This window comes from Anguilla rostrata, chromosome 8 (genome assembly GCF_018555375.3).
Source record: "Anguilla rostrata isolate EN2019 chromosome 8, ASM1855537v3, whole genome shotgun sequence".
NCBI classification, from domain to species: Eukaryota; Metazoa; Chordata; class Actinopteri; order Anguilliformes; family Anguillidae; genus Anguilla; species Anguilla rostrata.
Genome location: NC_057940.1, coordinates 32,071,731 through 32,094,307, shown reverse-complemented (window position 1 = coordinate 32,094,307; position 22,577 = coordinate 32,071,731). Strand labels below are relative to the sequence as shown.

The 22,577-nt window shown below is 43.0% G+C and overlaps 2 protein-coding genes across 4 annotated transcripts; one reads left to right on the top strand and one right to left on the bottom strand.

The window, feature by feature from the left end:
- Positions 1–1,852: 1,852 nt before the first annotated feature.
- exosc7 (exosome component 7) lies at positions 1,853–6,737 on the bottom strand. 2 transcript variants are annotated; one of them, XM_064347717.1, is made up of 8 exons: positions 6,613–6,737; positions 5,958–6,059; positions 5,716–5,810; positions 4,505–4,670; positions 3,395–3,465; positions 2,996–3,119; positions 2,617–2,772; positions 1,853–2,020 (listed from the first exon to the last, which is right to left on the bottom strand). In XM_064347717.1, exons 1-8 carry the CDS (start codon positions 6,625–6,627, stop codon positions 1,916–1,918), a joined length of 834 nt encoding a protein of 277 aa, XP_064203787.1. In that variant the 5' UTR covers positions 6,628–6,737; the 3' UTR covers positions 1,853–1,915. The 2 variants fall into 2 exon arrangements, with proteins under 2 accessions (XP_064203787.1, XP_064203785.1); XM_064347715.1 differs by having other exon boundaries at positions 6,571–6,730.
- On the top strand, positions 6,670–21,915 carry LOC135261423 (palmitoyltransferase ZDHHC3-like). Of its 2 annotated transcripts, none has more exons than XM_064347714.1 (7): positions 6,670–6,733; positions 11,664–11,995; positions 12,214–12,338; positions 13,231–13,327; positions 13,769–13,850; positions 16,158–16,288; positions 18,809–21,915. In XM_064347714.1, the coding sequence occupies exons 2-7, from the start codon at positions 11,690–11,692 to the stop codon at positions 18,965–18,967; spliced, it is 900 nt and encodes a 299-aa protein (XP_064203784.1). In that variant the 5' UTR covers positions 6,670–6,733; positions 11,664–11,689; the 3' UTR covers positions 18,968–21,915. The 2 variants fall into 2 exon arrangements, with proteins under 2 accessions (XP_064203784.1, XP_064203783.1); XM_064347713.1 differs by lacking the exon at positions 6,670–6,733 and adding an exon at positions 6,791–7,359.
- Positions 21,916–22,577: the final 662 nt, after the last annotated feature.

Sequence of the window (22,577 nt, the reverse complement as noted above, 5' to 3'; positions counted from 1 at the left end):
TGTTTAACCTGCTCTAGACACAGCTAGGTACTGTCACCTAAAGTCTCAACTTTAACCCAGAGAAAGCAATAGCAATTAAAATACACCAATATCAACCAATTTATGCACAAAACCATGACAGATCAGTGAGTGGAGAACACTGAATTACTATTGAGCAATACTACATTTTATTTTAATCAACAATGGGTTCTTCTGAAGAATTGCCCCTAATAATTGTTCAAATATCCTTAAAGAATACATCACTTAAATTTAAGGATCTTAATCAAAAGATTCAGAGAACATAATAGCCAATATATTTGTTTGCCAGAACTACCTTGGACGAGGTTTCACTCGAGGCTGTAAGTTAAGAACTGGCAGGCTCTATATTTAGAAAGGCGCAGTGCTTTTCCTTTCATCTGGAGTTACAGGAGCTGTGAAGAAGTCCAGGAGCTGTGAAGAAGTGGAAGTGTTCCAGCTGCACATCTGCTGCAGGGCCTCGCGCTGGGTGCTCTTCAGCCGACACGTGGCAACTCTCGCAGGGCACTCCAACCATGCAAGAAGTGCCAAGTTCCCATGGCAACATTCACCAGGGGACAGTAAAAAGACAAGTGCCCCACACACCTGCAGAGAGCCTTGATTGTCAGGTCTATTTTCCCTGAACCTCTAACTAATGCTGTTCTGTTTAGGCAGTTTTTTTTTTTTTTCCACTTGGACTGCAAGTCCTGAACCAATGCTTCCCATTTCCATTTTGAATTAAACCCATTTTTCCAAAACAGAGAGTGCTGTCTCTGGCTGGATTCAATAAACATTTTGGAAAGAATGTTTATTGGATCGAGGCCTCCTTCTATGTTTGTATAACTTGTGGATGAAGAGCAATTTCTATTTTAGGCTCTGTTTACTATCATTTATTCCAGATAATATGGGATCAGAACGTCTGCACTTCTCTCCAGATGAATGAACATAAAGAAACAACTAACAATTTCAAATGCTTGAATGGTAAAGAAAGGGGTGAGGTGTAACTCCTGTGGCAAAAGTATTAAAGGATAAGCTCTCGTAACAGTAACGCTACTGTGGCAAATCTACTGTATAAATTAGGAGATACCACACAGAAGTATTCACACCTCTGCTTGGGTTATAAAAGCATACAATTATTGGCTACAACAGTGTAAATAAAGTTTTTGCACTTTATAAACTTTTTGTGAGACGGGCTCAAGTAAACAATTTCACACAGCCATAAAATTTCACAGAAAAAACTAATGGTTTCCAAAAAAGAATGAAATAGACAAGATTGCTTTGGAAATACTGACAGGACAGTTCAAAAGAGCACTTATGCTCAACAAAGGAGTCATTATGTGAGTTTCCCATTTTTCATATTGTTCTATACGGTTGTAAACAAACACTGATTCCCATTGTCCACAGTTTCTCCAAAACCAGCCTGAAATTATAGCGGGTACTGCAGTAGCAATTTTGTTCAGCTGTAAATCTTATTCAGTTTATTTTTATTCAATACTGTGAGCACTTCATGTGACAGTAAGTCAATTCAGGAGCAGTTAAGAAATATAAGGGCCACGTCAACAGTGACTGCCATTTGTCTCTTTATCAAAGAAATAACTTTTTCTTTCATGGGAAAGACCGGGTCATCCAGCAGTTGACTAAATATGTGATTGACATATCTATAAGCATTTGCACAATGTTAATGCTCCTTGTACTGTGACATTTGGGTCTGAATGGTTATGCACCACATAAACATTCGCTTGAACGAACTATCACGCATTAGAACTTTATTTTTGCCACACTTGCTCACTGCTCAACTCCTTGCTAGAGTGAAGCGCGCATGTTTCTGCAAAGTTAAAAACCAGAGAAACAACAGATCTAAAGAAACAAAAACAACTTTATTAGAAAAGGCTACAGGTACAAAAACAGCGAAACGGGAAACTCATCCAAGGAAGCCCACTTTCTGTCTCTTATTGCCCAGGCTTTCCTCCTTCTGTAGGACCTCCATGAGAGGCGCATGGAGTGCCTTGCCCACCCGCTTCCCTGTCTGAAGAGACACAAGAGAGAGCATCAGCATCAGCCACAATATGCCACCTGCAAAGGGTCCAGCCCAGGGAAAGGGGCACACGGCCTCAAGAACGGTCACTGTAGTCCTGGAAACTACTGCTGTGCGGAGGGGCAGCTGGTCCTTTAAGGTGGCAGGTTTGAATCCTGGTTGGGACTGCTGTGTCCTTGTCTAAAGTACTAAAGTAAGACATCCAGTAATATAAGTGGTCAGAATGTCAACGGCAAGCTATTAAAGTTGGTCTTTAAAAAACTCAAATGAATGCAATACAATGTAATGCTGCTTCTGTACCGAGTAGAAAACATCAGATTGTAAAATAAAGATTGTTGAGATTGTGGGAGTGTTGTTTATAAGCAGATACAGTACAAGGTTCCTCAAGCTTCACAAAATGTTCAATGATTCATCACTTTGCTGAAAAATCCTTACATTGATCAGCTCCTAAACAGTGGTGCCAATAGTTAGACAGCCTGTTCTGAAGGACGTACACAAACTAACTTCACGCAGAGCCATAGTCTTTAAACAAATGCTTTTTTAAGGGGAAGGAGAGATGTGCAGTTAGTAAAATGGCGGGAGCTGACCTCCATCATCTCGAAAATACTCTCAGGGTCCAGGCTTCCCCCTCCCACCTTCCTGACGCAGGTGACTGTCCCCCGATGCGTGACTGAGATCAAGAGGCTGGCCACCGAGCAAGCCTTCTCCAGCAGTGTTGCGTCCACCACATGTCTGTGACCCACCTGCGTTTCAGCATGAATACACACACACACACACACACACACACACACACACACACACACAAAGCACAGATATATAAACAGACACCGAAAAGCCAGTTTCAGTTTCACGCTAAATAAAACCAATAGCATCATGACTGATATACTATGACTACTCCGGCAACAAGTCTCCATTTTGCCAAAGAATCCGTTGGAAGTTCTTTCATAATCAGGTCTCCAGTCTCACCTTGCACAGAGTCACAATGCAGGGCACGTTTTCCACGTTTAGCCTCATGCAGTCATAGGGGTCATCTGACAGCTCAATCTCTTTGCCTCCTTCCTCATCCTCTGAGATGTGCACTTTAGAGATTCTGTTTAGGAAAAGGCGTACATTAAAACTTAAAACTTTATTTATATTGCAAATGAAATTTCCATGCATCTCTGTAACACAGGAAAACAGCAGACAGAGATATGGAGGTTTGATGATGGAGAAAAGCCCCTTATATCTGTCTGAAAGCTCAAAATTAATTTTCCTCTATGCCTTAAAAACAAAAAACTTTCACTGGCTTCAAGTGCCCACTTTTTACTGTCTAACATATTTTTAATTTGTCGTAAAAATTCACTGCTAATTCTCTCAAATGCTTACCGTGTATTGAAGAGCGCTGCCTTAACTGCCACGGAGATAGCATCGAACAGGTTTCCATCACACTGAAGCAACTGAGAACATTAAACAAACAGTCATTAGACCCATGCACGTAGCTAAAGTCTGAGCTTCAGTGGGCTAACGGCCCAGTTACAGGACGCTGGGTCACGTCCTCACCACTGTGGAAGAACAAAGACCCCTGATTTACTGCTTCCATGCAGCTTCAGTATAAAACAGCAGTAGTGTGCTCACACTGTGTCCACTCATTCGTGCACAGAATAAAGTTCAACTGCTACAGGAATATCACAGAATAGCTTACTTGCGAATCCACGCTACAGTATGTATGCTTGATATGCAAAGGGCATTCAGCCAAAACTACAAACCATTTGTTAAAAATAACACACCTAATAATATCAAAAAGTTTTTTTATTATTTTTATTTAGGATGTGATGTAAAGCAGCAATTTGGAAACAGGATTTACAAACAGCAGAAGTCTAGCTCCCAAAGCAGCACTCCTGATGGTCAAACTCAAACTCATAAATTCTGACTGAATTAGTAACACCTCGTGTTAGGTTTTTAGAAAGGTCTGCATTGCTTAGCAGACATCCAGCTGTATGAACAGGCAGGATGTTAAAGTGCAGTGCATGCTTTGTTATTCTCCCCAGTCCAGAGCGTCTGGTAAGCAGATACATCATGTAAAAAATCTGGGGGGAGAGCCAAAGCCCTCAGACAAACAAATACATCACATAGGTTCCCAGGCTGCACATAACCAGGAGGGCCATAACTGTGATGAAATTCCTGACCTATAGGAAGAACTTATGAATTGTACTTTCATTATTTATAATATAAATAAAATTGTACATTATATTACTCAGAAAAAAAAATATATAATATATATATATATATATATATATATATATATACACACACACACAAAATATTTACACATATATACAGTATATTTATATAATGCAGTCTAGTTGATAAGGAGCTGACTGTATATATTTGCCACCAATCCAGACAGCGAGGTAAAATCAGCATGCATACTTTAGTCATATTGGACGGGGTTCTGTGCTGTGATTGGAGGAGAGATGAAGGAGGCGTCTCACTCACCAGTACATCGACGTACAGCACCCAGCAGTGTTCTCCCGGGCTAATGCAGAGTGTCCGTAGATCAATGCTGTTCCTGTTGTTGAACACTTTGTACAGAGTGTTGCTCAGTTCAGTCCCCAGCTCCTCCCCACCACGGCCCTCAAACTCTGGAGTAGCGTTTGCAGAGCTGATGGGAAGATGCAATGGAATGCCTTATAATACCTGCTGCAGTGCCTCCTGCTGGGAGTAACCAGCACAAGCACACAATAGCAAATGTCCCCAAGATGGTTGTGCTACCATATATACTTGATATTTTCAAGAGAAATGTGCAATGGCATGCAACTATTCTTTTTTTTTTGGCTCTGTACTCGAGCGCATTGAATTTGAAATAAAACAATGAAATATGAGGTTGCAATGAAGTGCAAACTGTCTGCTTTAATTTCAGGGTATTAGCATCCATATTGGCTAGTCTGTGTTGGAATTATACCCCCTTTTTATACAAAAGTTCCCCGTTTTAGGGGAGCAAAAGTAATTGGACAAATCAATATAATCTGAAATAAAGTGGTCATATTTAGTAGGCTACTTTTTTTTTTGCAAATCCTTTTTGCATTTGATGACTGCCTGAAGTCTACAACCCACAAATATCACCATATGCTGGGTATCTTACTCAGAACTTATCCACACAACTTTAATGACAGACTTTCCGCAACAGAACCATGCAATTTTTAGATCTGGAGAGGCTAGATCCTAATTCACAACTGATAACATGGAGTAGATTACACCGGTAGTCCTGTTAACTTTCCAAAGGCAAAAACCAGATAATAAATAAATAAATCATGGCATGTTATAGACAGGGCTCCATGAAACATGATTGCCATCTAGTGCAGACTTGGGGAAACTGCTTTCACTCTTTCCTGACATAGTACTAGCAATACTGCATTATTTATGCAGCACTTCTTTGCACACTTGAGACAATCAACAAATTAATCCAAGAAAAGCAAGACTGTTCATTCTCTGACCCATGATGTGACATGGTCATTTATGGACAAAAAGAAAGAACATTTTTATGGCTGATTCAGAAGTTAATGGGACACCATAAGTCAACACACTTAAAGATATTGTATGAATAACTGACTTTTAAAATATCAAGCTTTAATCAGGAATAATACCATAGTAACCACAAAGTGACTTCATATCATTCATTTAAAGATATTACAGGAGTTAGGACTTACCAATCAACAAAAAACTCCAGATAACCTTCATCTGGCACCATTGGCCTGGGCTTTCTGATTTCTGCCTTTATCCCCACAAGGATAGCTGTGTGCCCCTTGATAAACACAAATCAGTAAATTCAACAAAACCCTGCAGAAGCTGTTGTAACGCAACAGGGCAGAAACAAGATACAAATTGCTGTAATTCTGAAGCAGAGCACATCACCAATACTCCCAGCATAAACAGAAAGCATCAGACTTGCCAGTGTGACTTTTGCAGACCCGTCTGTATTTGACACCACGTCGGTTTCGATCTCCATGTGTCTGTAGTCCTCACATCCCCTTCCATCAACCCGTAGATCATCCTTATATAAAGACAAGTCGAAAAGTCAAACTTCCAACATCGCTGAGCTATGGCGTTAGAACAGGGGTGCACAATACCAGTCCTGGAGGGGCCGGTGTCTATTCAGGTTTTTGCTTCCACCAATTACCCTGGTTAAATGAGCCAACTGCCTGTATACACCCAACACTGACTCACTCGTAGATTAGATCAGAGTAAAACGTTTCATAGAGGGACATTCATTCATTCGACTGTCATTCATGTGCCTATCACGAAATGTAACAAAAGTCTAACGTTATGTAAATGTTTGAGCTAATTAAGTAATTAAGGCCAGAAGATGGCATGAAAACCAGGAATAGATACCGCCCCCGTTGCCCACCTCTGCGTTAAACTATCAGAGGGCATGGATCGATCAGGAACGCTTCATAACCAACTCAATATTGAACTGGAATAACCGAAAATAGTACACGAAATACAAGCATACTTGGTAAATGATATATAATTATAATGTAATATATCTATATTACTAAACTCACCCGAACTCCGTGCATTATATACACCTTCTCTGCTTCACTCACTTGTACAGTAGCCATGTTTCATATACACAGTCGCACATGCAATGGAGGGCTTCAGCGGACTTGTTACGTCATCGAACAGCGACGCAGTTGCGGTGACCAACTGTGATTGTTGTGCAATGCGGTACCCATACTTATTTTTTATTTTTATTAAATACAATTAAAATAATTGTACTTGTCGCAGTGGTAACTAGCTAATTGGCTTAGATTAGTGTTTTATAACGATTCATTATCGCCACTGCCAATTATTTGAGCAGCTTTAAAAAACTTACAATAACTGGATAGTCACCAGGTTGTCACATTATTCTAGTTAACTACTGAAGTCCAGTTTACGTTTGTATTATATATTTCACGGTACTACCAAACAGCTGCAAAAACGTGCAGCGTGTTTGACATCACAATGCAGGAAGTCTTCGGAATAGTGTTTGCTGCTCGTTGTAGACTTCCTGGTTCTCCTTGTTTTTTGGTTGGGCGGACCTTTCCAAATTGTTAGGGCAGGAGGGCGAGGAACAGAAGCACAAGGAAGCGCACGAGTTCGCCATTATAGCGAACTACTGTTCCTGAAGACGTACTTACTTTGTATGACCCCAATGAACAGACTAAAGTGAATGGAGTGATAAATAACCGATGAGGCACCATTTATGCTAACTGAAGAGCCGCGCGAATGGTGAATTTGGGAAACGAAGTGGTGGTCGTGGATAGACAAGCTATCGGGAAATTCTTTGCGTGTGTAGGCGTCCAGGGGAAGAGGTGAGCAGTATCACTAAGCCTTTTTCTGATTGTAATACACATTACTAGCTAACTGTAAAGTTGTCTAACCAGCTTGCTAGCCTGTTCGTTTATAGCTAGCTATCGTAAATTAACTGAACCAGTGTGGTATCCCTGAGTGTTGACAACGTTAAGATTAGCTAGCCTAATTAAGTAGGCTAATTTGTGGAGGAAGCCTTAAACACTAAAATGAATCGTTTTTCTAACTAACGGCCGTACGACTGTCCAGTTGTTTATTTCTTCCTTGTGGCTAGCGAGCCAGTTGCTGGATGTCACCAGCGAGTTACACACTCCCTGTCAATTTAGATCAGCGCTAATTTCAATAGGTCTAGCTAATTTCCGCAATGGGCATCGATCGCATCTCGTTATGATGTTGCAACGCCGGATAATAAGTAAAATGCATTCTGAATGAGAACTCACATTATCTCTATAAGCCTTCACACACCGATAAGTTATCCAAAATAATTGGACAATGATACATACAATGACTAAACAAAACAAATTACTTCGTTTTCTTCGTGCCATAGCCTACATTTCGTTTGTTAGCTAGACGTTGTCGATGAGTTTGCATTGTTGTTAGACCACAGTAATCCAATTCCTCGGTGGGGTATTGTCTCTCATTATTTCAGGGAAAGATCGGGTGAATGATTGCAGTTAGTCAAGCCCAAGAGAAGAAACTACCGGTTACGCTGGCCTACTGTTGTGGGAAGTCTAATGTGGAAGTTTATCCCGTGAACTTGAGCGTTGTTTGTTCGAATCTTGTGAGACACTGCAGTTGTCCTCATTATGTGCTGCAACGTGTGGCCTTTCCTCTTTCGTAACAGATGGCTGATGTGTAAAGAGTATGATAGCTTCGTCCTCATTCAAACATGGTTTTTCTTAGTGTGAGGCTTGTAGGGAGTGAACTGTGCTGCAGGCACATATCATGACCTAAGGGTTACAGAAGACAGTGAAGCAGACTTGTTCACTAATCAGGTTTACCATGTGTAGCTCTCAGTGTGTGCAATTCATTATGGAAAATCTATGTTGCAGTCGCAACCAAAAGTTGAAGAACTTGACAAGCTGTTGTTACACAATCTTCAACCTCGTTGGTTCTAGAATTGTGTAAAGTAGGACCGGTCATAGCCTTCCCTCATGGTGGGGTGACCCGGTTTGTAGTTCACCCCACCATGGTAATCCAAACACTCAAGTTTGTAAGCATTGTCAATTACTTTATTGAATTTGTCAAAAATATTGTCCAAACTCATCAAGTAAATGGACCGTGCATAATCTGAAAATATTGTTAGCAGGTGGGTCCATACACAATTTGGTGTCAAGTGTAGAACAACAGTAGATTGTATGGTTTTACTAAAATGTAAAGTATATTCACTTGAGTGTGGATATAGCCACTGGGCAGTGCAGAAGATTAGTTGTATTGATACACTACATGGCCAAAAGTATGTGTACACCTGAACATCAAACCCATATGTGCTTGTTGAACATCTCATTCCAAAACCATGGGCATTACTATGAAGCTGCTCCCCCCTTTGTTATTATAACAGCCTCCACTCTCCTGGGAAGGCTTTCCACTAGATTTTGGAACATGGCTGCGGGTATTTGCTTTCATTCAGACACAAGCATTACTGTGGTTGGGCATAAGGCCTGGCTCGCAGTCAGCGTTTCAATTCAAGGTGTTTGATGGGGTTGAGGTCTAGTTCTTTCACACCAAACTCGGCAAACCTTTTCTTTGTTGACCTTGCTTTGTGCACTAGGGCATTATCATGCTGAAACAGGAAAGGGCCTTCCCCAAACTGTTTCCACAACGTTGGAAGTACACAATTCTCCAGAATGTTATTGCATGCTGTAGCATTAAGATTTCCCTTCACTGGAACTAAGGGGCCTATCCCAAACCATGAAAAACAGCCCCAGACCATTATTCCTCCTCCACAAAACTTTACAGTTGGCACTATACATTTGGACAGGTAGCGTTCTGCTGGCATTTGCCAAACCCATATTCTTCAGACTGCCAAATAGTGAAGCGTGATTCATTACTCCACCCAACACTTACCAGCACCTTACAGTTGACCAGGACAGCTCTAGCTGGGCAGAAATTTGATGAACTAAATTGTTGTAATGGTGGCATCCTATGACAGTGCCACGTTGAAAGTCACTGAGCTCTTCAGTATTACAAATTCTACTGCCAGTGTTTGTCTTGGGAGATTGCATTGCTTTATGCTTGATTTCATTCACCTGTTAGCAATGGGTGTGGCTGAAGTAGCTGAACCCACTGATAAGGGTGTGCACATTATGTTTTAATGGTTGCAAAATAGGTTTCAAACATTCACCTTCTTAGGCTTTTTTTAAACTACAATTGGAAAAATAGCTTGTAGCTACATTATTCCAATGCTACCAGTCAGTTGAAACAATAGCCTGGGGCTTGGAAGTTCACTTCTGAACATATTGACCTCAGTTTAAGAGCTTTGTTGCCAAGTGATTAGCTTATTCATTATAATGGTATGCATTATACTATGTTGCTTACAATTGGACTGATCAATAGCTACATTAAAAAGCCATGAATATGAAACACTAAAGCCTTGCATATAGCTTAACACTGGAGCACATGATGGACTTTACCAGAGATACCTGATATAGCACTCTAGTTGTAGTTGCTTGAGATCCACACAAAAGGGAGTGCTGTTTAGTTATGCATCTTTGCAACATAATGATTTTTTCCATGACATATATGCTTTTGTACTTCCTCTAAGGCTAGTTGTACCTAAATTACCATAAAGATATTTGTGCATGGATTTATTTTCAGGATATGTGTTAGATGTATGCATTGCTTCGCGTATAAGAATGAATCTACATGAAAGTGGAAAGTATAGTCAAGGTAAAGCTTTCATTTAGTTCTCTTAACGGGTGTTCCAAACCATCTCTTCTCTGTCTGTGTGAGACCTGTGGCTCTACTCGGGTGAACTACCTGTGAGACGAATAGCCTGTGAATGAGCACGCGCAGCGTTCTTCGTGTCCCTCTCTAACCCCGGGGTTAGCAGGACAGCGCGAGGCCTGGCATCTCCCGCGGACCTGTCAGCGCCAGCCGTCACTAATCTCTGGCTAGGGCCTCGTGAAGGTACTAGGTGGCGCTGGAGCACTCGCTCGGTCTCATACGCTCACCACACCTCGCAGCAGGGAGCCCTGATCCGCACGCCAGGCTCTTACCGCCGTCGGGCGCTAACGGGGCTGTTGAGCCGCGGCTGGGAGATCCTGGCGGATCGTACGTTTCTGCTCACAGCTGCGCTCTGGGGGGGCGCCTGGCTGGCATCGTGCTGCTGAAGAGCTGAATTTTACGATATGGAAAACTTGGAAATCGTTTTTGAAGATGAGATTGGTAAGAATATAGTGCATGAATGGGGTGTGAATGAAGAAAGGATTTAAGGTTTATGTAAGTACGCAGGTACCATGAGAAACAGTAGGCGATAAGTTAAGGGTGTAAGGTAGAGACCGTGTAATTCATATTTTATGATGTAGCCTAACCATTGTTCCTTCCGTTAGTACAGAGCTACAGAAAGGAAAACTGGAGTATCTTTTTTGGTGGTAAATTTACATACGAGTGGTCCTGGGCAGGGTTTTTCTGCTTGTCTCTGTTCATGGCAACCAGCATATTGGGTTTTCACTGCCTGTTGGGAAAATGAGCTAGGCCCCTTCATAGATTAAAAATAATAGGTAATTGTCAGTCAGGCCTTTTTTATGGTAGTGAAGTGTACGCGTGTAACCAGAATGGGGAAGTGTGTGGAAAAAGTGGTGAGAATGACTGGCATTTTTTTTTTTTTTTTTTGCTAGGTCTTATCATGTGTGTCTTGTGGGGTAAGCAGTCACTGGCTCGATTGTATCTGTGGTGTGCACTCAGGTGCTGTAGTGCTGTAGCTAGCCCAGGAGTTAATGTTGACCCATTTAAACTTGCATCAGAACTCGACAGCGACAGCGCTGAAGGTCAGTGCATTGTGTGAGGTTACTATTTTTAAGGGCTGGCCGAAGCTGTGAATGTTCCGAGGCCTCGTTGGCTAACCTACGTACTTTACATAATTTAAGAAAGTCTGATTCCTCAGCTGTCCCTTTCCCCCTCATGGAGCCCTCTCTGCCTCTGTCCCATGGCTTCTATGAATCTTGGGAAAACCCTGAAAGAGGCTGGTGAAGCTACAGTGAACAAATGCTTTCTTGATAAATAGTTGCACAAAAAACACAAGGTGGCCACTGTCCCTACCTCCCCAGTCAGTGAGCTCACTTCCTCTTCTCCTCCCTCTTCCCAGCATGCCGATGGAGAGCCTTTAGTAGGATGGGGAGCCCAGCGCACCGCTGCAGGGACATTGAGAGGCAGGCGGGCTACCTGCAGCCCGAGCACTGTGCCCCTCCCCCGCCCCGCACCGCTGACGCCCGCGACATGTGGTTCATCCGTGACGCCTGCGGCATCGTGTGCGGGGTCATCACCTGGATGCTGGTCTTCTACGCCGAGTTTGTGGTGGTCTTCGTCATGCTGCTGCCCTCCAAGAGCCTGGTCTACAGCCTGGTCAACGGGACGCTCTTCAACGGCCTGGCCTTCCTCGCCCTGGCCTCCCACTTCAGGGCCATGTGCACCGACCCCGTGAGTCTGCCGGCCAGGCTGGCTGCTTTAACCGTTCAGCCAGAGGTTCAGTCACATGCCCTCTGCTACGAGCTGCCCACTAGAATTTATCTAATTTATCATTGGCTGAAAGGAGTGAAGCCTCGGTGGGGTCGGTGGTAAATCGAGGGGCCGTACGTGTGGAAATGGTCCTGCAGGCCTGTGTCAACAGCTTGTGAAAAATCACAATTTTTTTGCAGGGTGCAGTGCCAAAAGGAAACGCAACGAAGGAGTTCATTGAAAGCCTGCAGTTGAAGCCAGGTCAGGTGGTCTATAAGTGTCCCAAGTGCTGCAGCATCAAGCCTGACCGGGCGCATCACTGCAGGTACGGCCAGCCAGCCAGCAGGGGGAGTCATGCTCACTGCAGCGAATCTGTAGCACCACGCTTTGGGTCAGGATACCTGGCTGTAATTAAGGAGTTCCTCAGGGTTACATTGGAGTTACATTAGAACTTTCGCCTTCTGATTTGGTTTCAAATTCCTCAGATGGGGCTGTTTGGTGTGGTTGGGGGTTCATTCCCTTCAGATGCTGAAACATTGAATGTCTCTGCTACAGTTTGGGCTGAATATTGCTGTAGTGAGAGAATAGATAAATGGCGCAGGGTGGGGCAGATGACAGTTATTTATAGTTGTAGTCGCAGCTCCCTGTGGAAGCCCGTGGGAGTCGTATTTGATGGATGTGCTGTTGATTTACAAGCTGTTACGCATCGCAGCTCTCCTCCAAGTAAAGGTGTCGTATTGCTGAGCCTGAATTGTCGCTGGCAGTATTTAAGCTCCACGGTGAGCAGTTTGCAGCATTTCTTAGTGGGCCTCACCACCAGGGACCCTGTATGGGAAGACTGATGTACTCAAATACATAGGCTGTAGGGCAAAAGGTCAGAACTCAGAGTCTGGAGACACATTGTCCAATAGAATTGATTTATAACCTGTTAATGCAGTTAGTGATGTACTGTCCTTGAAAATGAGGAGTACCACCATATTAAAGTTGTAAAATCACAGGATTCTTTTTACAGTAGGCTCTTTTTGGATTTTGACCTCTGTCCTCCACTATTATAGTGTCAGAATGAAGTTGATTAAAAATTTATGACAAAAATAGTTAATAGTTATGTTTTTTCCAGGATAACCTTCAGAATATTTGCATACCAAGAAACCAGGTGGGTTTTCTGTGCTGTTCCTGTGACATGGCCAGTAGTGGGTGTGTATGTTCCTCCTCTGCAGCGTCTGCAAACGCTGCATCCGCAAGATGGACCACCACTGCCCCTGGGTCAACAACTGTGTAGGAGAGAACAACCAGAAGTACTTTGTGCTATTCACAGTGAGTGACTGAGTCTCAGATATCAGGAAAATTCACTTGTGCACAAAAAGAGAGGATAATTTCTCACAGGTTATCAGAGTGCACTACGCAAATGCCTACTCTCCCTTTATCACATAAATACACTATCACATTATTTCCATACACACATACTCAGCAGCATACATACAGTATCACCCACCTTAACTCCTGGTCGGAGTAACTGAGAGCTGGAATTGGGCTGTAACTGTCTACATTTGTGTGTTGCTGTATTGAGATTAATAAAACGCAGACATAAACAGATCCCTTATGAGAGGTCCCTGATTGGCCCTTTAGATTTCTCACCTTGGCTGCATGCGGCAGCATCCGCGTTCAGCTCTAAATTAAAGAGAGGGCTTCTCCCTGCGGCTGTGTGCCTGTCCTCTGTCCTGCAGCTTCATTAAAGATGGCCTCGCTCTTTTCCAGATGTACATCGCGCTGATATCACTGCACTCACTGATGATGGTGGTCTTCCACTTCCTCTTCTGCCTGGAAGAAGACTGGACGAGTAAGTGTGGGAAAGGGCCGGTGCTGCAGTGACCCTGGTCCAGTCCCCTAGTGTGTGTGTGAATCGGCCCGCGGACTGGCTCCAGCACTGCACTGCACTGCACGCTTCACAAATGAGCCTGCAAACAGGTTAAACTGTGATGGGCCTTTAGACCTAGCGGCTGACTCTGGCGCTTCCGGTAGTTTCTCAACAGTGGCACTGTTTCGTATCCATTTCGTCATTCGCGGGATTGGGAAGGAAGCTATCCAGATTCAGATTTTATTTACTCAAACTGGGTCAGAACCTAGCCTGAGGAGAGCCGTGATTGGCAGTTGTCATTTCTGTCATTGTGACTCAGAAGATCCGATGTCCCTGTGAGCAGAGCAGCTCCGCTGCTGTGTACGTTCTGGATAATTCCGCAGGGGTCACGACCCCACCTGGGGCTTGGCCTGACAGGGACGCTGTCATGCTGTTTAAAATAGAATGAAACTTTCTCTCTTCCTCCTTTTTCCCCCAGTTTGCAATGCTTAATTGTTTATTTAGCATCGCTCTTTGCTGTGACCTTCGCTATCCGAAGCACCTCCTCCGAAGTGAAGCTGCCACTGCTTCTCATCACAGTTCACAAGTCGAGCTCACAGACTTGCGGGTGCCTGATTGACCAGTGGGGGGCGTAGTGAGCCTTGAGCTGCTGTAATCCCGGCCAGCTGAGACCCTCCGATCCCTGGCAGCCGGCTGCGTGTTGACCTGCGTGGCTAGCCACAGTCAGCACTGACAGGGTCTCGAGCGGAACATGCGTATGTAAATGTGTCCCACCAAACACCCGCATAGAGGCCACGTTTTTTTCCCCCCATTCCCTGATGCTGGAGTTGGAAGGGGCATCTGACTGCAACAGTTCACTCTTCATCTATTATCAGACTGCATGTGTCTGCTGCTTTTAAGTGTGTGGAGGAATGTGTGACCCTGTTTACACTTGGTTTTAAAATGCGATTCGGTGATCCGAACGCTAGTGGGCAGCCGAGACACATCGTCGTTCGCACCTGTGTCTATCGTGCGTCTCCAAGGTGTTCAGCTGACCACTTGTGTTCAGATTTCGTGACTGCCTACGTCACTTCTGGTAGGAGGTCGCCAGACAAGCGCCAGATTTGTTTTGCACGGGCAAGCTAAGGAAACAAAAATGTTTCAAGAACTAATATACATGTACAGGCTATTCCAACTGTTGAGATTGGCAGGACAAAGTCATTTGCGACTTGCAAAACAACCACCACGTCCTGCATTGATGACGTATTTTCCTGTTACGTCCTTGTCGGGGACGCATCAGGACTCATTAGCGTTTACACTACAAAAGATATGTGGTCAAATGCGTCCCAGACCACCTCGGCAAGTGGTTTGAGTGATCGGATCACAATGCGTCTTGGTGGTCGTTTACACTTGTATTTAACGCTGTCCACTTGTGATCCAATCGCCCAAGACGCATTTTAAAAGCAAGTGTAAACAGGGTCTATGTGAGCGGGTATGTTTTTACTGCCAGTATTGTTCTTAATTGTTTTGGTGCTCATTAATGATAACCAAGCTTGTGTGCATAATGTAGTTTCTGTGGCTGACGTTGTTCTGAAAAACCGCTCCCCTCAGTCTCCTTAAGGATTAATGTCAGCTGTTGTGCTGCATGTAATTGCCACAGTTTATCAGTATCAAGTTCTTCTGTTCTGAAAATGAGTCTGGTGATAAAGAAAGTAATAAACCTGTCCTGGGTTAGTCTGGGGAGTGTCAGAGGGAGCAGTCAGCATTCCTCTCCTCCTCGCTTGTGATTGGCTGCTGTGAGGGCCAGGGTGGAACATGCTTAGAGTCCAACCCTGTTCCTGGAGATCTACCATCCTGTATGTTTTCGGTCCTACCCTAACAAAGCACACCTCATTCAACAGAGATCAAGATTTTTTTGTGCAGCTAATTAGTAGACTCAGATGTGCCAAATTAGGGTTGAATTGAAAACCTACAGCATGGCAGATCTCCAGGAACAGGGTTCGTTTCCACTGAAGTATTACTCGGTCTAGGGTTATTGCCAGAAACCTGTCAAGCTTATCTAATGCTGATTGGTCAGTTTAGGTGCAGCTGGTAGCTGTTGCCATTTGTGGCCCCTTTAAAAAAGGGGTTCTTTTGATAATGACAACCTCCAATTCCATGGACAGGTTTCAAGCAATGACCCGAACAGAGCTGTACTTCCCAAAGGCAGAATAGTGGTGGGTATGGCCAGCTGTGCATGGTGGTTACCCCCCTTCCACAGTGTAAACATCTGTGTGTCTCCCCCCCAACCCCCCCTCCACCCCTCCCCAGAGTGCAGCTCCTTCTCGCCTCCAGCGACTGTCATCCTGCTCATCCTGTTGTCTTTTGAGGGACTCCTCTTCCTCATTTTCACTTCTGTGATGTTCGGGACCCAAGTCCATTCCATCTGTACTGATGAAACGGTAAGTGACCAGTCTCCGCCTCCCATCGCTGACATAACCCACTCCGCACCACCAAAACCTTAACCCCTGACCTCGTACAGCCTTATCCAGTTTGTTCAGTGGAACTGACTGCGATATCTGGGGACTTGGAGAAACGTGACAGGGAACAGAATCTTGGTACATGTTCAAGCTGTGATGGCAAAATATTCAGATTTTTAAAATATAGTCAAATGCCACAAAATGTGACCCAAATGTAGAGGTTTGGTTCATACATTGCTTATTGAATTACTCTTTGCACCCCCCCAATACTGGAGAATGCCAGCCCTTGATTCCTGTTTCTTTTTTAGTGCTATTGATGTGCTTTTGGCTCTGAACTGAGGTTGTGTGAAACCCAGTAATGCGTTTTCAATGGGGTGGGAAGTAATGAGACCTTGTGGTCACACTTTGTGGTCTCTAATGTGGCAGCTGGAGATGTGGACCAATGGGAGAATAGTGATGGAGGCTATGTCATCATGACATCTCCCTGTGGTAACACTAGCGCTAACTCTAGGGATTTTGGGTGAAATATACTACTAAGAAATGGCTTCTTAAATGGCTTGTATAATGTCTGTTATATGAAATTGGTTTAGCCTTTTGTACTGTAGCTTAATGTGCTCTTGGGATATTTACATTTTACAGAGGTGGATTGCTTCCAGTAATGATATGGGAATGGTTTATACGCATTGTTACATTACAGTAATATACTATATACAGTTGTATGCAGTAATATACAATGGTATTCAAGATATTGATTAGGCTTGCCGTTTGAATATTATAAACGAGAGATAAAATCATTAGTGTTCAATCTGCTGGGTGACTGCTTTTCGCACGTTTTAAATTCTTGCACTGTGCTTGTGGTTGTAACCTTGTGCATCCTCTATATCAAATGCTTACTGCTTTGTCCTGATTTTAACCACTTTTCCTGGAGCTGCTTGCCTAATATATTCTTGGACCACTGTGTTGGCTCCAAAGTAGCTGTGTCTGCACTTGTGTTAGTTGAAATTCCTGTCTTATAGTTTTTCAGTGCAAAAGTGAGTTTTTTTATGTCCTTGCAATACTAATACTAAAAGCCACAAAAAAATAAAAAAGGTAGCCAAAGGGTTGTTACATTACAGTAATATACAATATAGCCTTTTTTCCAAAATGGCATTTCTTAATATAATTGTGCTGCCATGGTAACACGTGGCCTGCACTTGTGGGCCAGGCACTCCTCATGTTAAGAATGAATTTTAGGACCACACTTCCGGCATTGCTTGTGTCGAAAGTGCTGCATTGGTAACAGCAGTAGATTTCGCTTGCATTCACCTCTGCCCGGAATGCAAACTAGTCAGGCGTTCTTCATGGTAGGAAGAAATTTTACGAGCATAGCAAAAACAAGAAAAAAACTCCAGATGCGGGAATGACCAACCAAGCATTCAATGTTTTTCTCCAATTTTCATAATGTGCTAATATTTTGTAAAGGTCAGAGGATGTTCTCATTAATGCACAAGGTGCGGGAAACAAAGTAATGCCAGGTGTGTCCCTGTTTTTTCTTCCAATTGCAATGGTTATGACCCAACAACTGTCTGGCACTTTAATTTAATCTAATATAAATTAATTTGATCCAATATTTGTTTTTACTGAAGGTTCAAAAAAAAAAAAAAAAAGAAAAGTTGTTTGTCACAAGTTTGTAACATTGTTAAACATTCTCTGTGTGCAATTGTATGGCAGAGGTTACACAGCTTATTTTTATGCAATAAATGCAGCGTATCAGGTTATCCTCTCTTTGTGATCATTGTAAGTCTTGAATATGCAAAGCAAACGGAAATTTTAAAGCAAACACAAATTGCAGACTGTCTGCTGCGCCATCTGACTTCACCAGTGGCACCCTGTGTGCCATGTCTGTTTAGAGTTTTTCAGTGCGTACCAGCAGGCCTGAAAAAAAATTATAGTTAAGTTGGATGAAATGTCGTTAAAAACTAAATATTTATCTTTGTTGCTTTACTTTATAGTTGCGTAATTAAAATTGTGTTTATTAGAATGACAAGTTTTTAAATAGTTGATCATGAAACTTAAGGAAGCATAACCACCAAACAATCGGTATCAGTATCAACATCACCTGATTGTTTCCCTAAATAATCGGTATCGGTCAGAAATTTTTACGTCGGTGCATCACTGTTTGCACGTCATGTTTTTAACTGTCTTTAGTCATGTGGTTAACTGCTATTCAGTCTACATGTGGTACCGGACAGATGTGATGTTTCCACTACGAAATGCTGGTCTTGATGTTGATGACCATGCCCGCGAGAAAGAGCCGAACATCATGGCCAAAGATGCACATCATTTATTCGTAAAGCGCGATCTTAAACCAGTGGCACTTAAAACGGTTTCAAACGGATCACAGAAGACGCTATTGGATGTTTAGAGATATTTGAGACATTGGAGTAGGCAAGTTGAAGATGCTCTGTAATCCTGTAGGTGTTATTCTTACATGCTGAAGTCTTGGTTGTTTCTTATTTTCAGGGGATAGAGCAGTTGAAAAAGGAAGAGCGAAGATGGGCTAAAAAAACTAAGTGGATGAATATGAAGGTAGTGTTCGGGCACCCCTTCTCTATAGCGTGGCTCAGCCCCTTCTCCGTGCCCGACCACGGGAAGGCCGACCCCTACCAATACATTGTCTGAGATGTGAGGCCGTCGGCGAGGCCCCTCCCTCCTCCATTGGGCGCAGACTGATGATGCGTACTGGCAGCGCCCGCCTCACTGACTTTGACGAGCGAAACTACAACCCATTTTTCTGATGCTGCTTCTTTCTGTTTGTTTTGAACATTTTAAAATCCATTTTAGTTTCTTTTTGTTACATGTAATCGGTAACGGAGGAAAAAGAAGCGATTGTGCTGAATCTGCCTGTTTAGTATCTTTTTTTTGTTGCTTTTCTTTGCCTGAGGCTGTTAACTGTAATTGGTGTTTTCCTTCTGTTCACATCAGTGCCCCCCAAACAGTTCATTCTTAAAAAGTGCTTAATCTCCGATATAAATGAAACAAACACAAATACTCCCCACAGTACTACTACAAAGGGGATTTCCGTTTGGCTAAGAAGGGAAACATAGATCTTAGATCAGCTGAAGTAGAGGACCCAGAATGGTTCCTGTACGTGAGTATTTCCAGTCAGGAGAACGATGCATGTGTGGAACTTCAGTTTGCTCTCTGCTTTCTAAAACAGTGATGCACTTTACATGAGATGGGGAAAAATCCTGCTGTTCTTTAGGAGCATGGCTTTTCAACCAACACTACTGTGATTGCATGAGGATGTTTTCTGAAAGAGGTTGGCTGAAAACTCCCAACAAGCATCTAACTTTTAATCTCTGGACCAATGAGAACTCTCGCTACATAGACCTGCTGTCTTTGTGACCTGGCTGAGGTGTCTGTGGGTGGGGTGTGGTTGCCTTCATAGCTGGTGGTGTAGGCTGTGTAGCTTGTAGAGATTCCTAAATGGGGGTAAATAGTGGTGCTTGGAGGAGTGATGATGCCTGAGAACTGTACTAATAGCCTTACAATGATCTGTAGAACACAGGTTATATGAAATACTTTAAGAAGGAACTTGTAGGGTCATGTTGGCATAAAGGGTAGTACTATCTGTAATCTCTAGTGTTACTGTAAAGGATAGTGCTGTCTAAAACCTATTGGGCAGTGCTAGTTTTTGTTCCAACCAGTTACCATAGTTTTGGTTTTGTGGCAGCTCTATGAACTGTTTGTTCACTCCTGTACTTGAGCTCAGTAAAATCTTTCGGATAAGCTTGCAGTCTGCGGCTGTAGCTGGTGCTTATACAGATGTCTAATTGAGATTTGATTGAGCTAATTAAATAATTAAGAGCAGAAGTTGGCACAGAATGCTGAAATTGCCCTTGTTGTGCACACCTGCTGTAGGGACAGTGCTGTCTGGAACCTGAAGGTATCCGTCTTGGTATGGTGCATAGTACAATCTGCTTACTGCTCCTTGTTGATGTGAAGACCAGTTAACTGCTTCTGGGTCTTTTTCTGGGCTGAATATGCTTTCATGTAGGTAATGCGAATATGCAATTTTTCCATCTGGGAATGGTCTAAGCAAATTTGTTAGCTGTGTTAAATCACCCGCAAAATGAACACTAAGATGTTGTCAGCTGTTTGTGCTGGTGAAGGAACTGTGCTTGTGTCATCAAGGCTGCAGGTTTTATTCCCAGATTCAGATTTGTTCAATTCTCCCAAGCTTGCCCTGTATTTACCCTTTATGCTTTAGCAGGGCGATCAGATGTAGCCTGTAGGTAAGCTACATGCGGACTGCAAGCTGAGTTGTCCTGTGCATCTGCTATACAGTTTTTGCCATGGTTCTGCCTCAAAACAGTCATGCAGACACAAACATGTTACATCATCCTAAAGCTGATGGATCCTGCACTTTATTTGAACTGGGAAGTATAGGTGAGTTGCTAATGGGAGGCTTGGACCTTTTCTTGTAGTCTTTTAAATAAGGACTCTGAAGCTTTGGAAGCCATGTTGGGAAAGGGCATCTTCACCTTGGGTGTCCATCTGTAGCCAGCGGATGCTAAATCCAGTCAAGTTACTGTAAAGTGAAAGTGGATTGGTTCATATATCATAGTTAACCTCACACTGATGTTCAGTGCAGAGTCCAAAAAAATAACTCTTCAGTTCAGTCAGCTATCTGTCTACCATCACAGTGTCTTCACACTTTTAGTTTTAGTTAAACTTTGGTGACAATATAATGGACACCCCTTTCCTCCTGGTGTTCATAAGCCTTATTTCTGATAGGAGGGGGACCTTGGGAAACCGTGAACAGAAGGAAAAGTTATCATGACTTCCTCAAGACTGGTTGCCAAATTGTTACTGTTTTTAAAAGGGAGGATTAAAAATGAGATTATTCCGATGTCTCTGCAGGTTGACTGGAATGACCGTTGGTGAAATATTCCAGACGACCACCGTTATAGATGTTTAAAGTGTTGGATTGCCTTTTTTTACTGCATGTACGATAGACTATCATGTAAGCACTTGTTAATGAAATGGATGAGTCATGTTCCTTCACACTGATATTCAAGCAGGTTGGTGGCTGGGGTTTCGGTAAGCTGTGATGTAACGATGAGGAACGGTTGCTTTTCAAAGTGCAATTGGGCCACAGCTGTGACCGTTTGTTTTACGGAGGCTTCATCAGACCGCCTCACCTATTTCACGGTGTAACAGATGTATCAGCTGTTAGAATTGAACACCACCTGCAGGTGCATCTCATTCACTCCCACCCCCCTCTCTCTCTCTTTGTGTCTTAACCTCGCAATCACCACAGACTTCATTATGCTGTGGCTTTATTCGTATTAATGCTATTAAATCTCTGCTTATGCTCAGACTGCTGGGCCTCAGCCCTCCACAGTAATACTGGAAGAGCTTTCTGGACTCACTTCTCTCCTATCTGAAGAGGGGAGAAAATGGCTTTTTTGCCCACCAGTCCTCTTTATTCCCTCTCTTCTGCCCTGCTATCTGTAAATAAAGTATTCATAAGGAACTTATTTCAAATGTTTGTCCAAACCTTTGTTATTTTGGCTACTTTCACTTTGAAAGTAAATGCAATAAAAAATCTTTTTTCCTATAAAGTTCTTTTCTGTCCCTTCACAGTCTCTTCTTACCTTCTGCTGATGTTATTAATATCATTTTTAATGAAAAAAGGGGTTATAAAATCTGAAGGACAAAATAACACACATGATTTGTGTTCCTAACAATGGCTTCAATTGAACTACACCCGTAACCTCCGATATTCTTGCTCAGAAGTACCTTTCAAGTACTTTCAAGGTAACAAGCATGCTCTTAGTTTTTTAAATGGGTGCATACTAAAACCGCTTACTCTTATTATTCAAATAACAAAATCAAGTGTGTCATTGTAGCACCACAGTTACCTTTTTTAAATTAAAGTCAATGCTCTCATTCATGCTCCTGACTCATCTAAATACTTTTAGCCATTTTTGCACTGGGCCTGCTGGCTTGCAGCGGTTTGTGGCTGCTTGACCTAATTACAGATAAAAGTCCTCCTTCACATATTGTTTAATTATGTCGTCCCGATGTCTGAGTGGGAAAGCATTCTCGGTCGCTGGTGGTTAATGGACTAATGCACGCTGTTCCTAAAACCACTCTTGGGCTGCCGTCGCTGAAGTGGTTCCGCAGATTAACTGACAGACTGCTCACCCTGTCCGCCCTCCCATTCGTTTCCTGGCTCAAGGATCAACATGTTGCTCCAAATTACACGAATGATTTGACCAGA

Bases quoted from the DNA above. Each gene is read 5' to 3' on its own strand.
- exosc7 (XM_064347715.1), bottom strand. From the start codon at position 6,627: ATGGCTACTGTACAAGTGAGTGAAGCAGAGAAGGTGTATATAATGCAC. The intron at 3,120-3,394 runs GTAAGCATTTGA...TTTCCTAAACAG, and splicing joins GCAGCGCTCTTCAATACACG to AATCTCTAAAGTGCACATCT. The intron at 2,021-2,616 runs GTCAGCTCCCGC...GTGTCTCTTCAG, and splicing joins GTATTTTCGAGATGATGGAG to ACAGGGAAGCGGGTGGGCAA.
- LOC135261423 (XM_064347714.1), top strand. From the start codon at position 11,690: ATGGGGAGCCCAGCGCACCGCTGCAGGGACATTGAGAGGCAGGCGGGC. The intron at 12,339-13,230 runs GTACGGCCAGCC...CCTCCTCTGCAG, and splicing joins GACCGGGCGCATCACTGCAG to CGTCTGCAAACGCTGCATCC. The intron at 13,851-16,157 runs GTAAGTGTGGGA...ACCCCTCCCCAG, and splicing joins CCTGGAAGAAGACTGGACGA to AGTGCAGCTCCTTCTCGCCT.